The 14,585-nt window shown below is 42.8% G+C and overlaps 1 protein-coding gene across 1 annotated transcript; it reads left to right on the plus strand.

Annotated features, from left to right (window-relative positions):
- The first annotated feature begins 1,277 nt into the window (after positions 1-1,277).
- On the plus strand, positions 1,278-5,689 carry LOC131270305 (helicase POLQ-like). Its single transcript, XM_058272411.1, has 5 exons — positions 1,278-1,629; positions 1,714-4,325; positions 4,967-5,350; positions 5,411-5,545; positions 5,618-5,689. Exons 1-5 carry the CDS (start codon positions 1,278-1,280, stop codon positions 5,687-5,689), a joined length of 3,555 nt encoding a protein of 1,184 aa, XP_058128394.1.
- Positions 5,690-14,585: the final 8,896 nt, after the last annotated feature.

Raw genomic sequence — 14,585 nt, forward strand, 5'->3', positions numbered from 1 at the left:
ATTCCCGGATTTCCTTATTTGACAATATACAGCTCACCGGAATCACCTTCGGTAAAGTTTACCCGCAGAAATGTGTTCTTTAATTATAAATCTTCATCCTATTTGCTTGTCGTCAGTGTTCGGACTTGAGATAATTATGTTTTAATTTTTCATAAACAAAGTACTATTTCTAGCATTAAAACATGAAATTAAATTATTGTTTTTATTGAGCTATGACCACCTACTTGAAGAACTGAACCCGCATTTTGTAAACATGGTTTCATTGAAACCACCTTCATACGTTGTGGAAATAATGGTTCGTTTGTGCTACAAAAGACTTTTTTTAATCTTCATCTGACCATATCGAAATGAAATAAGTTTTCTCGGTCTTCAATTTACCATTCCAAAAATATATTATAATGCGAGATCGGTTGCAAACAATACAACTTATTCCCGTATTGGCTTATTTGACAATATACAGCTCACCGGAATCACCTTCGGTAAAGTTTACCCGCAAAAATGTGTTCTTTAATTATAAATCTTCATCCTATTTGCTTGTCGTCAGTGTTCGGACTTGAGATAATTATGTTTTAATTTTTCAAAAACAAAGTACTATTTCTAGCATTAAAACATGAAATTAAATTATTTTTTTTATTGATCTACGACCACCTACTTGAAGAACTGAACCCGCATTTTGTAAACATGCTGACGAAGAAGACAATTGCCAAAGAGGACACTTCATACGGTAATTAATTTTGTATTTGTTTCTGCGCTTAAAACATATTTTTAATCAGCATCTGACCAAATCGAAATTAAATTAATCTTCTTCATCTCTATTTGACCTATCCAAAAATATATCATCATACGGGACTGGTTGCGAAAAACTCGACATATTCCCGGTTTTGTTTATTTGACGATATAAGCGGCTTTGACCGGGAAGACCTTCAATGAAGTGTATCGGTAGAAATGTTTTCTTTCAGCTTTCATGTTCGTTCGCAAAATGATTAACGCAACAACCCGAAATAACTGTGCTTGCATATAATTTCCGTTCAATCCAAATTTATTATTATCCCCAAAAAGAAATCACACGCATTGTCAATGCGACACATCCGATTCATGATTGTCAAATAAACACAGAGCACACCCATTCCTCTTCACTCGTTGGGGAACTGTAAGTTTGTCAATTTCCTAAGCAGGTGCAAATTGTTATGACGTCATTAAAATTCAGTGAAAAATAAATACAACATCGTTTTGATTAAAGCTTCACATTACTTTAAATTAAAAACAGTACGCCAGCCATGTCAGGAAATCGAAGTTCCCGCGGTCGACAGAAGTTTCCCACAACGGCGAAGAAATGCTTGATTTCACCGAATCAACGTTCGGCAGCCAGGGGCGTAGCTCCAGCAGCGCCGGCAGCAAACCCGGTTGATTTCCGAGCACCGGACACAGCATGTACCAGCAAACCCAAAGATGACTTAAGTACGAAACTTTTGGAGCTAGATAACACGTTGCTGAACGCGGTCGATTTGGCCAGCATCGAGAAAAAAGTCAAGCGTTCGATGCCGCGTACCTCATGGGGCGGAAATATGACACGCGCCGCAGCCGATCAACCGATCACGCCGTTTCGAAAACGTTCCAAATCAGTTGGAGGTAGGTGAACGCTTTATACGAGTGACAATAACGTAGGATTTAAGATACTTTTTACTTTATTTCAAAACTGTTTTCCTGTAACAGCCATTGAAAGAAGGCTTATGGCAAGTCCTCCGAAACTGCAAAAATCAGCTGTAAGTAGTCGAAAGATTTATGTGCTTAAAATGAACATGGACGGTAGCGAGGTGCGCGACGGAGGGAGGGACAGCGGCTGTAATGAAAATCTTACATCAAATCGGTCAAACGTTGCAAACGAGGAAACTCCTACGGTTCGTCCTCTGTGGTCTGGGGTGGAAAATGACGATGCTGAAATGCTACCATGTGGACAGGTACCGATCGCCAGCCATGATCAACTTGACACGGACGAAATAATCAAGGCTAAACTGAAACGGATCGGGTCCACCAAACCAGTAACGCACGTCGGTGATATGCTGCGAGAGAGTAACGGGTTCGAGGTGTACACAAACCAGGACATCTGTTCGCAGTACATGCGGCAAGACGAGTCCCTCGCTGATGAGGGGGTGGAGCGAATCGTCGCGATCGGTGCATCACAAATAGGTCATCCGGAGCGTCCGTCACATTTCCAGCAGGTAGCCGCTGAAGCTGAACGTACCTTTGAGCTGCAGAAGGTGAGCGAAGCGTTGCGGATTTTTGAAATCTGTGACCGTACGCTGCACGACATGACCAACATTGAGCCGATGGCGAATGCGATAGGCGAGGGAAGCTCGCGAATGAGGACCAGCAACTCGACCATAGCGGCCATCAATCGTGATGAGGGAATTTCAGATCAGACTACAAAGCCAAAGTTCACCGTACCCCACGTATCGTCGCTTTTCCTCGAGAAGGGTCCGTTCTTTGGGCTACCGAACAACGTTCGGCGAATGCTGCGAGACTTTCGTGGTATTGGCGAGCTGTACGATTGGCAGCAGGAGTGTCTGGACTTGCCGGCGATCGACGAGAGACGTAATTTGATCTACGCACTGCCAACGAGCGGTGGAAAGACACTGGTGGTGGAGATTCTTATGCTACGGGAGATTATTTGCCGCCTGCGGAACGTCATGTTCGTCGTGCCGTACGTTTCATCCGCTCAGGAGAAGCTGATCGCGCTCACTCCGTTCTCGATCGAGCTGCAGTTTTTATTGGAGGAGTACACCGGTGGTAGGGGACAATGTCCGCCGCTCAAACGGCACAGAAAAAACACGATCTTTGTTTGTACGATCGAAAAATCGCTCATCCTCATGAACTCTCTCATCGAGGTGGGTCGCGCGGACGAGATCGGGCTGATCGTGATCGACGAACTGCATATGATTGGAGAGCAGCGACACGGGGGCACTCTGGAGATGTTGATCACCAAGGTGCAGTCGCTACGAGCCGGAATTCAGATCGTAGGAATGAGTGCTTCTATCGGAAACTTGGGTGAATTGGCCCGTTTCATGCTAGCCGACGTTTACTGTCGCGAAAATCGGCCGGTGGAGTTGAAGGAATACATCAAGTGGGGGGAAGATCTGTTCGAGGTTCGCAGCCAAGCCGAACGCATATTTGATGTGTTAGGAGAAAAGCGAAAGTTAGAGTTTAACTACGGTGAGGAACTGCGGCGGATCGACGTGGACCATGTGATTGGTCTGATCATGGAAGTAATCCCCAAGGGTTCGTGTTTGGTGTTTTGTCCTACCAGAAACAGGTGTGAAAGTTTGTGCGCCATGCTAGCGGCCAACTTGCCGGATTCATTTGCCCAGCACCGGGCAGAGGAAAAAGCGCAGATTATAAAGTCTCTCCAGGATGACGGGTCCGTTGCACCAATCCTTCCGCATTCGTTTCGTGTCGGGGTCGCGTACCATCACGGTAGGTTAACGCAGGACGAGCGACGTATGATCGAGGATGCATTCCGGGCCGGCATCCTTTCGGTGATCGTGTGCACTTCCACTCTGGCCGCCAGTGTGAATCTTTCGGCAAAACGTGTAATAATCTGCTCTCCCTACATTGGGAGCGATTTTTTTACGCTAAGTCGCTACAAACAAATGGTTGGCCACGCAGGGCGTGCGGGTAAACGCGACACCGGCGATTCCATACTTATTTCCGCCATGCGCGATATTCCGCAAATTTGCGAGATGTTCTGCTCACCACTGGACTTCGCCGAGTCGGCGCTCTTGGAAGACGAAGGAGCCTGCTTGAAATCGCTCGTACTCGGCTCGATCGGGCTCGGTCTTTGTAAGACACGGAATGCGCTTCAAGCGATGGTTGGAAGCACACTGCTAGCGCAGCAAGCGAAGCGACGCGAAATCGATCTCGAGGCCATCACCGATGAAACGATCGTGCAGCTGTATCAGGGCAATGCGATAAAGGCAACGCACGATAGCTGTCTGCGCAATCCCACGAACATGGTTGTACAAATCAGTGCCGCAGATGGACGATCGGAGGAAGCGGTAGGACAGGCGTTCGTTCGAGTACACAAGACACCTTCCCGTCCGGGTAAGGTTTTCAAAACGATCGATCGAACGAGCCCGCTGGAAGTGATCAACCTTGGCAAGGCGGCCATCCGAGCCGGGTTCGACATAGAGCGAGCGGTCCGGTTCTACAACGAGATGCAGGAACTAGGCAAACGACTGTGTGTGCTCGATGAGTTCGATCTGCTTTTCCTCATTCTGCTTGAGGACGGATTGGAAGTATATTTCAAAATTGAGGATTTGATCATTCTGGTAAGTACCCCTTTGTTAACGATAGCAAGTATTGTTTCTTAAACGTTAAGTGTTAAACACCGCAAGTTGAACCACAAACAACCGTGAAATATATTTGTATCCTATTTGTATTATTTGTATGTATTTGTTATCTGAAACTTATCTTTTTCATAGCTCCATAGAGCGAACCACGCTAAAGCATTCGTTTGAAAAGCACTCAAATACCATTTGTTTTGTTCTTGTATCGTTTTTTCAAAATCGAGTAGTGATGGATGAAGTAATTTTTGATGAAATTTTAGAAATGCTTTTTCTAAGAGCGAATCATGGAAGACTGCCTTCTAGTTTGTTCTTGTCTTTTCTAGGTCTTCCTCAACTTATTATTTTTAAAAATAACTATAAAAAAATCTTTAGCTTCAGTTCAGCAAGATGGACGGATTAAAGTTGCTATAATTTCATCATATCCGACTTTCACGTAGCTTTGCAAGAAAAATTGTAAACGTTGCAGTGTAGTGGTTGGACATCAAAAGAATAAACGAGTTTTCAAGTATAGAGGCAATCGTAAAAATGGGTTAGTGCGGTGATAAGGATGTGCCCTTGATATTAAGCATTAAAAAGAGGTTCAATTCAAAAAGAATATTAACTGACTGCAATACTTTTTTCAGACCAGTAAACTCTCGGATGCACTGCGAAAAATCGCCGCAAGGTACAACATCAGTCAAGTGGTTATAGAGAAAATTCTAAAGCGCCGCACTGTACCCGACGAGACAATGTTCCTAATGCAGCGTTTCTTCCGTGTGCTAATCGTACACGACCTTTGGAGCCAAACGGATCTCCAGGAAGTTGCCCTCAAGTACCGCGTGAGCGCGGGGGCGATTCAGACGCTAATGACCGCCGCCGCTGGGACAGCGCACAGTTTGCTGCGGATGTGCGAGGAAATCCCGGAACTGTGGGTGTTCCAGCACCTGCTGACGGGCATGACCAAACGATTGACGCACTACTGTAAGCTCGAGCTGATGCCACTGATGGAGCTGCCATCGATGAAGCTGGTAAGTTGCGATCTCGCGGCTTTCGCGTGTGGCAAAATTATAATCGTTGTTTTTTTTCAGGGCCGTGCCAAACAGTTGTACCGGGCGGGGTACACGACGCTCGGCTCTTTAGCCCGTGCCAAATCGAAGGAGCTGGTAGAAACCATCGAATACATGAACTACAGGACGGCGAACCAATTGATACTGAGCGCGAAGGTAATGCATGCATGCAGTTGAGGCTGATTCCACATTTTTCCATTACTACATTACAACTTGTTGTTACTTTAGGCGAAACTTATGGAACAAGTTGATGTCCTACGCGAACAGGCCGAAGAGTATCTCTCGCAGATGAATCGTTGAACTTGTTTTGCTGATCATTGTGGTGGTAAGGAATACCATATAGCCACTCACCAACTCGCATCAGTTAGCTGTAAGAAGATAAAATGGACATAACGAAGGCTGAACTTATTACTTATTGCCAAAACGGAAGCAAACGAGATCTCTTGTTGTTGAATTAAGTGTGTTGCTTCATGTTTTCTTGAGATGAATTAACTATTTTTTACTAGAAAGACTTTTTCTTTGCATTTTCTGGTCAAAAATTTCGATTTGATGTTTTCTCAATTCTATCAAATAAAAGAATGTAAAGTCAGAACGAGGCAGTTGATTTTTTTCGGTATATTTTTTAATTTTTTGGTCGAAATTCAACGTACATTTCCTTATCGCATGACGTTCCGAAATAAATGTGTGCCAGTTGCAATTGAACCGATATATTGGTAGTTTTCTCGAACATAAACTCCATCAGCATATTGTAGAAGATCATTTTAACCTCCATGAGGACGCAGCGGTTTTCAATACGAATACTGGGTCGGATTCAAAAGGATGAAACGTGCAAGGGTAAATTTTATCGTAATTTTGCGGACTGAACCGATCTGGATCGAACTTTGCGGGGTTGAAGTAGCACTGTGGGTGGTGGTGGAGGCTTGCGGTTTGAAAAATACACAACTGTGTCCTTTTCAATGGTGGGTTTTAGACATTTTCTAACGTCCACCACGTTGTCCTATGCGCACGCGAGCCAGCAGTATTTTTGCTAACAAAGATGTAAATGTTTTGGGTTAGTTTTCCAAAAAAAATTAAAAAAAAAGCGGCTTAAACAGTCGACCCGAATTTAAGATACTAGCATTTTGTTGGAAAAAATCCTCAAACGGAAGAATTTAGGTAAGAAAAAAAAGGTGCAGTCAAAGTGAGTAACAAAAATGATACGCAGGTATGTATTTCTGCATGATTCATGGCAACGGGTACAAACGAAAAATATTTTAATTGGAATATTGGCGGTCAGGTATAAAGTTAAACTTAGAGGACGACCGGTTTTCGACATGTTTCCAGAGATTCGGGTACGTTTGAGACCCATCAGTACGCGTGGCGTGCTTTAGTAAAGATGTTTCAAAATAATCATCAATCCTTTATTCTTTTTTTAAAGAACTGCTTTATTATAAGGCACGAAATAAATCATATCCGATACGTATTTGCGTCTCTCTTTAGATAATTCCGAAGTATAACGTTAAAACACGCAACTTTCATTTTATGGAAGCATTATGCAAAGACTACAGGAAGTCGGTCATATGACTGAATGACCAATCTTTGAATGCACATTCAACTTTCATCGGAAAATATGAGCAGACCAATAAGAAATAGCGTCTTCTCGTAGAATTTTAATAAGATTGCCGTACAAAAACGCAACTATAATTATTCGGAAGAATTTTGGTAAGATGGCAAGAAATTGGTCATATGGCTAAATGACCTTTCTTTAAAAGCATATTTATACGATCACACTTCTTTTATCGGTAAATACAAGCAGACCAATGAGAAAAATCGGCTTCCTATTCAATAAGTTTGCCGGAAAAATATGCAATTATAATTGATGGAAGCATTACGGTCCAAACACTGGAGGGAGATAGCATTCCGTGGTGGTTATTGTCACTCGTATAAATCGTTCACCTACCTCCAACTGATTTGGAACGTTTTCGAAACGGTGTGATCGGTTGATCGGCTGCACCGCCCCATGAGGTACGCGGCATCGAACGCTTGACTTTTTTCTCGATGCTGGCCAAATCGACCGCGTTCAGCAACGTGTTATCTAGCTCCAAAAGTTTCGTACTTAAGTCATCTTTGGGTTTGCTGGTACAAGCTGTGACCGGTGCTCGGAAATCAACCGGGTTTGCTGCCGGCGCTGCTGGAGCTACGCCCCTGGCTGCCGAACGTTGATTCGGTGAAATCAAGCATTTTTTCGCCGTTGTGGGAAACTTCTGTCGACCGCGGGAACTTCGATTTCCTGACATGGCTGGCGTACTGTTTTTAATGTAAAGTAATGTGAAGCTTTAATCAAAACGATGTTGTATTTATTTTTCACTGAATTTTAATGACGTCATAACAATTTGCACCTGCTTAGGAAATTGACAAACTTACAGTTCCCCAACGAGTGAAGAGGAAGGGGTGTGCTCTGTGTTTATTTGACAATCATGAATCGGATGTGTCGCATTGACAATGCGTGTGATTTCTTTTTGGGGATAATAATAAATTTGGATTGAACCGAAATTATATGCAAGCACAGTTATTTCGGGTTGTTGCGTTAATCATTTTGCGAACGAACATGAAAGCTGAAAGAAAACATTTCTACCGATACACTTCATTGAAGGTCTTCTCGGTCAAAGCCGCTTATATCGTCAAATAAACAAAACCGGGAATATGTCGAGTTTTTCGCAACCAGTCCCGTATGATGATATATTTTTGGATAGGTCAAATAGAGATGAAGAAGATTAATTTAATTTCGATTTGGTCAGATGCTGATTAAAAATATGTTTTTAAGCGCAGAAACAAATACAAAATTAATTACCGTATGAAGTGTCCTCTTTGGCAATTGTCTTCTGTGTCAGCATGTTTACAAAATGCGGGTTCAGTTCTTCCAGTAGGTGGTCGTAGATTAATAAAAAAAAAAAATTTTATTTCATGTTTTAATGCTTGAAGTAGTACTTTGTTTTTGAAAAATTAAAACATAATTATCTCGAGTTCGAGCACTGACGACAAACAAATAGAATGAAGATGTATATTTAAAGAACACATTTCTACGGGTAAACTTTACCGAAGGTGATTCCGGTGAGCTGTATATTGTCAAATAAGCCAATACGGGAATAAGTTGTATTGTTTGCAACCGATCTCGCATTATTATATATTTTTGGAATGGTAAATTGAAGACCGAGAAAACTTATTTCATTTCGATATGGTCAGATGAAGATTAAAAAAAGTCTTTTGTAGCAGAAACGAACCATTATTTCAACAACGTATGAAGGTGGTTTCAATGAAACCATGTTTACAAAATGCGGGTTCAGTTCTTCAAGTAGGTGGTCGTAGATCAATAAAAAATATAATTTAATTTCATGTTTTAATGCTAGAAATAGTACTTAGTTTTTGAAAAATTAAAACATAATTATCTCAAGTCCAAACACTGACGACAAGCAAATAGGATGAAGATTTATAATTAAAGAACACATTTCTGCGGGTAAACTTTACCGAAGGTGATTCCGGTGAGCTGTATATTGTCAAATAAGCCAATACGGGAATAAGTTGTGTTGTTTGCAACCGATCTCGCATTATTATATATTTTTATAATGGTAAATTGAAGACCGAGAAAACTTATTTCATTTCGATATGGTCAGATGAAGATTAAAAAACGTCTTTTGTAGCAGAAACGAACCATTATTTCAACAACGTATGAAGGTGGTTTCAATGAAACCATGTTTACAAAATGCGAGTTCAGTTCTTCAAGTAGGTCTTCGATGAGCAACGAATAAAATAATTTCATTTCTTGTTTTTTTGCTAGAAACAGAACATTGTTTTTTATTAATTGAAAAATTATTAATTCGTTATCATAGGACGTATTTCGAAGAAAGCAGGAGAAAGGTAAATGTTGAAAGAACATATTTTTAAGATTGCGGTTCATCGTAGGTGCACCATGGTACTGGTCATCACTGCTGATATCGGAAAAACCACAAAACCGGAAATAAGTCTGGTTGTAAGAACCCGATCTCGTATTATTATATATTTTTGGAATGGTATTTTAGAGACCAAAAGCTTCATTTTTATTATATATGCGCAGATGTAAATTTAAAAAAAATCTGTTACAGCAGAAACAAATAATTATTCCGTATGAAGTTGACTTTTTGACAATTGTCTTCCATTTCGTCGTGTTTACAAATTGTGGGTTCAGTTCTTCAACGAGAATAATGAAAACCAACGAACAAATTTTAAATTATTCTTGTTTTGAAATAAGTTGCTCACTCTGGCCGTTATATTTAATTTAATGATGATTCTTCCACATGACCGCAACAATACTGGAACATTTACGCTGAAAGAAACAACGTTTTCTTGATTTTGTTTGTGAGCTATTGAAAAATTAATAATTCCTTTTCGTTCAACTGACATTTCGGGAAGCAGGACAGAGAATCGACTCAATGTACCTGCCGAAAAAAACGACGCCATTTTACAGACGCCTTCCTACGGACGAAAGAAGCAGACTCAACCAATTTACTACAGAAAAAATAAAAAGTTTCGTGCAGAAAATGGCCTCGAGTTGGATAAACGCTACTGAGGATATGTTCGGATCGGCGGAGACCGAACAATGTGCAAATTTCGGTAACGTTGCTGCCGAACAGTGGACGGTAGCCGAGTACGATGATTTGGTCCACCAGCTTCGAGCAATTTTGCCAGCGGAGGACGAGAAGAAAGCAGACGACCGGATTCAGCAAATAAATTGGACTCGCGTCGCTGTAGGCAACCATACGCCCGAAGAAGCAAAGAAGGCGACAAAAATGTTGTTGCAGAGAGTCGACGCGTATCGGACGCTGGACGAAATGCTCTGCATCGTGCAGAAGAAAGGAGTCCGGGAGTGTTTGGGCGAGACGCCGAAAACTACACAACCAAAAATGCAATATTCGTAAGTCTTAAATAATCAACCAAAAGGTGCCTTGGTTTTCATTGATTGTATTGTTTGTTTTGTTTTGATTATTTCTAGCTACCAGAACCAAACCAAAACAACATACAACAAGATAGCAAACCGCACCATAACACCTTACAATATTTTTACAAAAAAAAACAGCACCTTAAATCTGACTTGCGCCGACCGGAAAAAGCTGTGGAAGCATGCTGATCCTACCACGAAACTGCCTTATATCATCGAAGCATCGCGTTCGGAAAACCACCGCCTTACAAAGGAAGAAAAGCGGCTGTTTGACGAGGCAAACGGAAAGCCCCAATCCGTTCCACTCACTACAATTGATTACTTCGTCGCAAAGTACGGCCAACATAAACCACCATATACAGCAGCGAGGTGTCACCGGGCTGCAAGGAAGCGATTCCACCGACTGCCAACAGTCCGCAAAACAGCATTCGAGAGAGAACACCAGGACGCCCTGATTAGATACATCACCGAACATATGGCGTATATTGATACATGTTCATCTTTTCAGAGGCAGGCGGAGTGGGAGGAGCTGGATCGGTACATGCAGGCTGTGCTACCGAAAACTCAAGTGGTGGACGAAGACCAGGCCAGATGCAGCGACGATGATTTCCACGACTTGCCGATTGCGGAGTCGACGGCGCTGGACGATGCATCCCTTTTTGGCCATCATGTGGATCAGCACAACAGCCGTGCTAAACGTAGAAAACCGAACAACTCATCGTCGTCGTCGAGCGTCCACGCGCTCACACTATTTTAATATGAAAAATTAATTTAACTATTATTAATGCATGCCTTCAAATAATTTAATGCATGCAAAAATGACTAACCACGTTCAATTTAAAGTAATGCATGCCATATAATAAATAAGTGCATGCAAATGTAGATATAGCTTTTTCATTTAAAATAAATGCATGCAAATAAACAATTGTTAAAACTATATCACTCGTGTTCAATTTATTTGAGTTATGGCTACGTTTTCCCCATTTTGCTGCTCGCACTCTTTTATTTCAATTTCGCTTGCAGTCGATATTTATTTTGGAGATTGAATCCTGGTTTCAAAAAAAAAAAAAAACACTTCGTGCATGATAAGCTGCATCTCCTAAACCCAGCAAAGCATAGCATGGAACACAAAAAAAGCGTAGCTCAGGCTGTATCAAACCAATCTCGCAAAACAAATAAGTTTTGGAAACGTTATGCGGAGTCCAACAACATCCCGTCGAGAGCGAGAAGATGCGATGGTATTTTAGAAAAATCTTGAGCTAGGGGAGACATCACTGATTTGGACCCCGTTGAGCCGGTTTTCAGTACCGTAAAAAACACAAAATCAAGCGTAGCTCAGGCTGTATCAAACCAATCTCGCAAAACAAATAAGTTTTGGAAACGTTATGCGGAGTCCAACAACATCCCGTCGAGAGCGAGAAGATGCGATGGTTTTTTAGTAAAATCAGGTATGAGGGGAGACATCACTGATTTTGGCCCCGTTGAGCCGGTTTTCGGTACCGTAAAAAACACAAAATCAAGCGTAGCTCAGGCTGTATCAAACCAATCTCGCAAAACTAATAAGTTTTGGAAACGTTATGCGGAGTCCAACAACATCCCGTCGAGAGCGAGAAGATGCGATGGTTTTTTAGTAAAATCAGGTATGAGGGGAGACATCACTGATTTTGGCCCCGTTGAGCCGGTTTTCGGTACCGTAAAAAACACAAAACCTTGCGTAGCTCAGGCTGTATCAAACCAATCTCGCAAAACAAATAAGTTTTGGAAACGTTATGCGGAGTCCAACAACATCCCGTCGAGAGCGAGAAGATGCGATGGTTTTTTAGTAAAATCAGGTATGAGGGGAGACATCACTGATTTTGGCCCCGTTGAGCCGGTTTTCGGTACCGTAAAAAACACAAAACCTTGCGTAGCTCAGGCTGTATCAAACCAATCTCGCAAAACAAATAAGTTTTGGAAACGTTATGCGGAGTCCAACAACATCCCGTCGAGAGCGAGAAGATGCGATGGTTTTTTAGTAAAATCAGGTATGAGGGGAGACATCACTGATTTTGGCCCCGTTGAGCCGGTTTTCGGTACCGTAAAAAACACAAAATCAAGCGTAGCTCAGGCTGTATCAAACCAATCTCGCAAAACAAATAAGTTTTGGAAACGTTATGCGGAGTCCAACAACATCCCGTCGAGAGCGAGAAGATGCGATGGTTTTTTAGTAAAATCAGGTATGAGGGGAGACATCACTGATTTTGGCCCCGTTGAGCCGGTTTTCGGTACCGTAAAAAACACAAAATCAAGCGTAGCTCAGGCTGTATCAAACCAATCTCGCAAAACTAATAAGTTTTGGAAACGTTATGCGGAGTCCAACAACATCCCGTCGAGAGCGAGAAGATGCGATGGTTTTTTAGTAAAATCAGGTATGAGGGGAGACATCACTGATTTTGGCCCCGTTGAGCCGGTTTTCGGTACCGTAAAAAACACAAAACCTTGCGTAGCTCAGGCTGTATCAAACCAATCTCGCAAAACAAATAAGTTTTGGAAACGTTATGCGGAGTCCAACAACATCCCGTCGAGAGCGAGAAGATGCGATGGTTTTTTAGTAAAATCAGGTATGAGGGGAGACATCACTGATTTTGGCCCCGTTGAGCCGGTTTTCGGTACCGTAAAAAACACAAAATCAAGCGTAGCTCAGGCTGTATCAAACCAATCTCGCAAAACTAATAAGTTTTGGAAACGTTATGCGGAGTCCAACAACATCCCGTCGAGAGCGAGAAGATGCGATGGTTTTTTAGTAAAATCAGGTATGAGGGGAGACATCACTGATTTTGGCCCCGTTGAGCCGGTTTTCGGTACCGTAAAAAACACAAAACCTTGCGTAGCTCAGGCTGTATCAAACCAATCTCGCAAAACAAATAAGTTTTGGAAACGTTATGCGGAGTCCAACAACATCCCGTCGAGAGCGAGAAGATGCGATGGTTTTTTAGTAAAATCAGGTATGAGGGGAGACATCACTGATTTTGGCCCCGTTGAGCCGGTTTTCGGTACCGTAAAAAACACAAAATCAAGCGTAGCTCAGGCTGTATCAAACCAATCTCGCAAAACTAATAAGTTTTGGAAACGTTATGCGGAGTCCAACAACATCCCGTCGAGAGCGAGAAGATGCGATGGTTTTTTAGTAAAATCAGGTATGAGGGGAGACATCACTGATTTTGGCCCCGTTGAGCCGGTTTTCGGTACCGTAAAAAACACAAAACCTTGCGTAGCTCAGGCTGTATCAAACCAATCTCGCAAAACAAATAAGTTTTGGAAACGTTATGCGGAGTCCAACAACATCCCGTCGAGAGCGAGAAGATGCGATGGTTTTTTAGTAAAATCAGGTATGAGGGGAGACATCACTGATTTTGGCCAATAGCTTATTTTATTAATAAGCTATGACAGGGGTATCTTCACCAAGTTCTCAACCAACCCCAAGTACCCGGAGGTACCCAGAGTGTTGGGTCCGCCAACCACTACCAGCACTCTAAGTCCTCGCGAACCCAAAGTGTTTGCCCGGTAGGGCCATTAGACCACAACGCTTGCTAACCATGCAAGTGGTCTCGGACAACAGGCGATACCCGAAGTACATCCGAAGAGTGTATATCAAGTGTTTGTTCACCAAGTCCTCAACCAACCCCAAGTACCCGGAGGTACCCAGAGTGTTGGGTCCGCCAACCACTACCAGCACTCTAAGTCCTCGCGAACCCAAAGTGTTTGCCCGGTAGGGCCATTAGACCACAACGCTTGCTAACCATGCAAGTGGTCTCGGACAACAGGCGATACCCGAAGTACATCCGAAGAGTGTATATCAAGTGTTTGTTCACCAAGTCCTCAACCAACCCCAAGTACCCGGAGGTACCCAGAGTGTTGGGTCCGCCAACCACTACCAGCACTCTAAGTCCTCGCGAACCCAAAGTGTTTGCCCGGTAGGGCCATTAGACCACAACGCTTGCTAACCATGCAAGTGGCCTCGGACAACAGGCGATACCCGAAGTACATCCGAAGAGTGTATATCAAGTGTTTGTTCACCAAGTCCTCAACCAACCCCAAGTACCCGGAGGTACCCAGAGTGTTGGATCCGCCAACCCGTCCCGGCACTCCAAGTCCTTGCGAACCCAAAGTGTTTGCCCGGTAGGGCCATTAGACCACAACGCTTGCTAACCATGCAAGTGGTCTCGGACAACAGGTGACACCCGAAGTACATCCGAAGAGTGTATA

This window comes from Anopheles coustani (assembly GCF_943734705.1).
Source record: "Anopheles coustani chromosome X unlocalized genomic scaffold, idAnoCousDA_361_x.2 X_unloc_21, whole genome shotgun sequence".
Lineage (NCBI taxonomy): Eukaryota > Metazoa > Arthropoda > Insecta > Diptera > Culicidae > Anopheles > Anopheles coustani.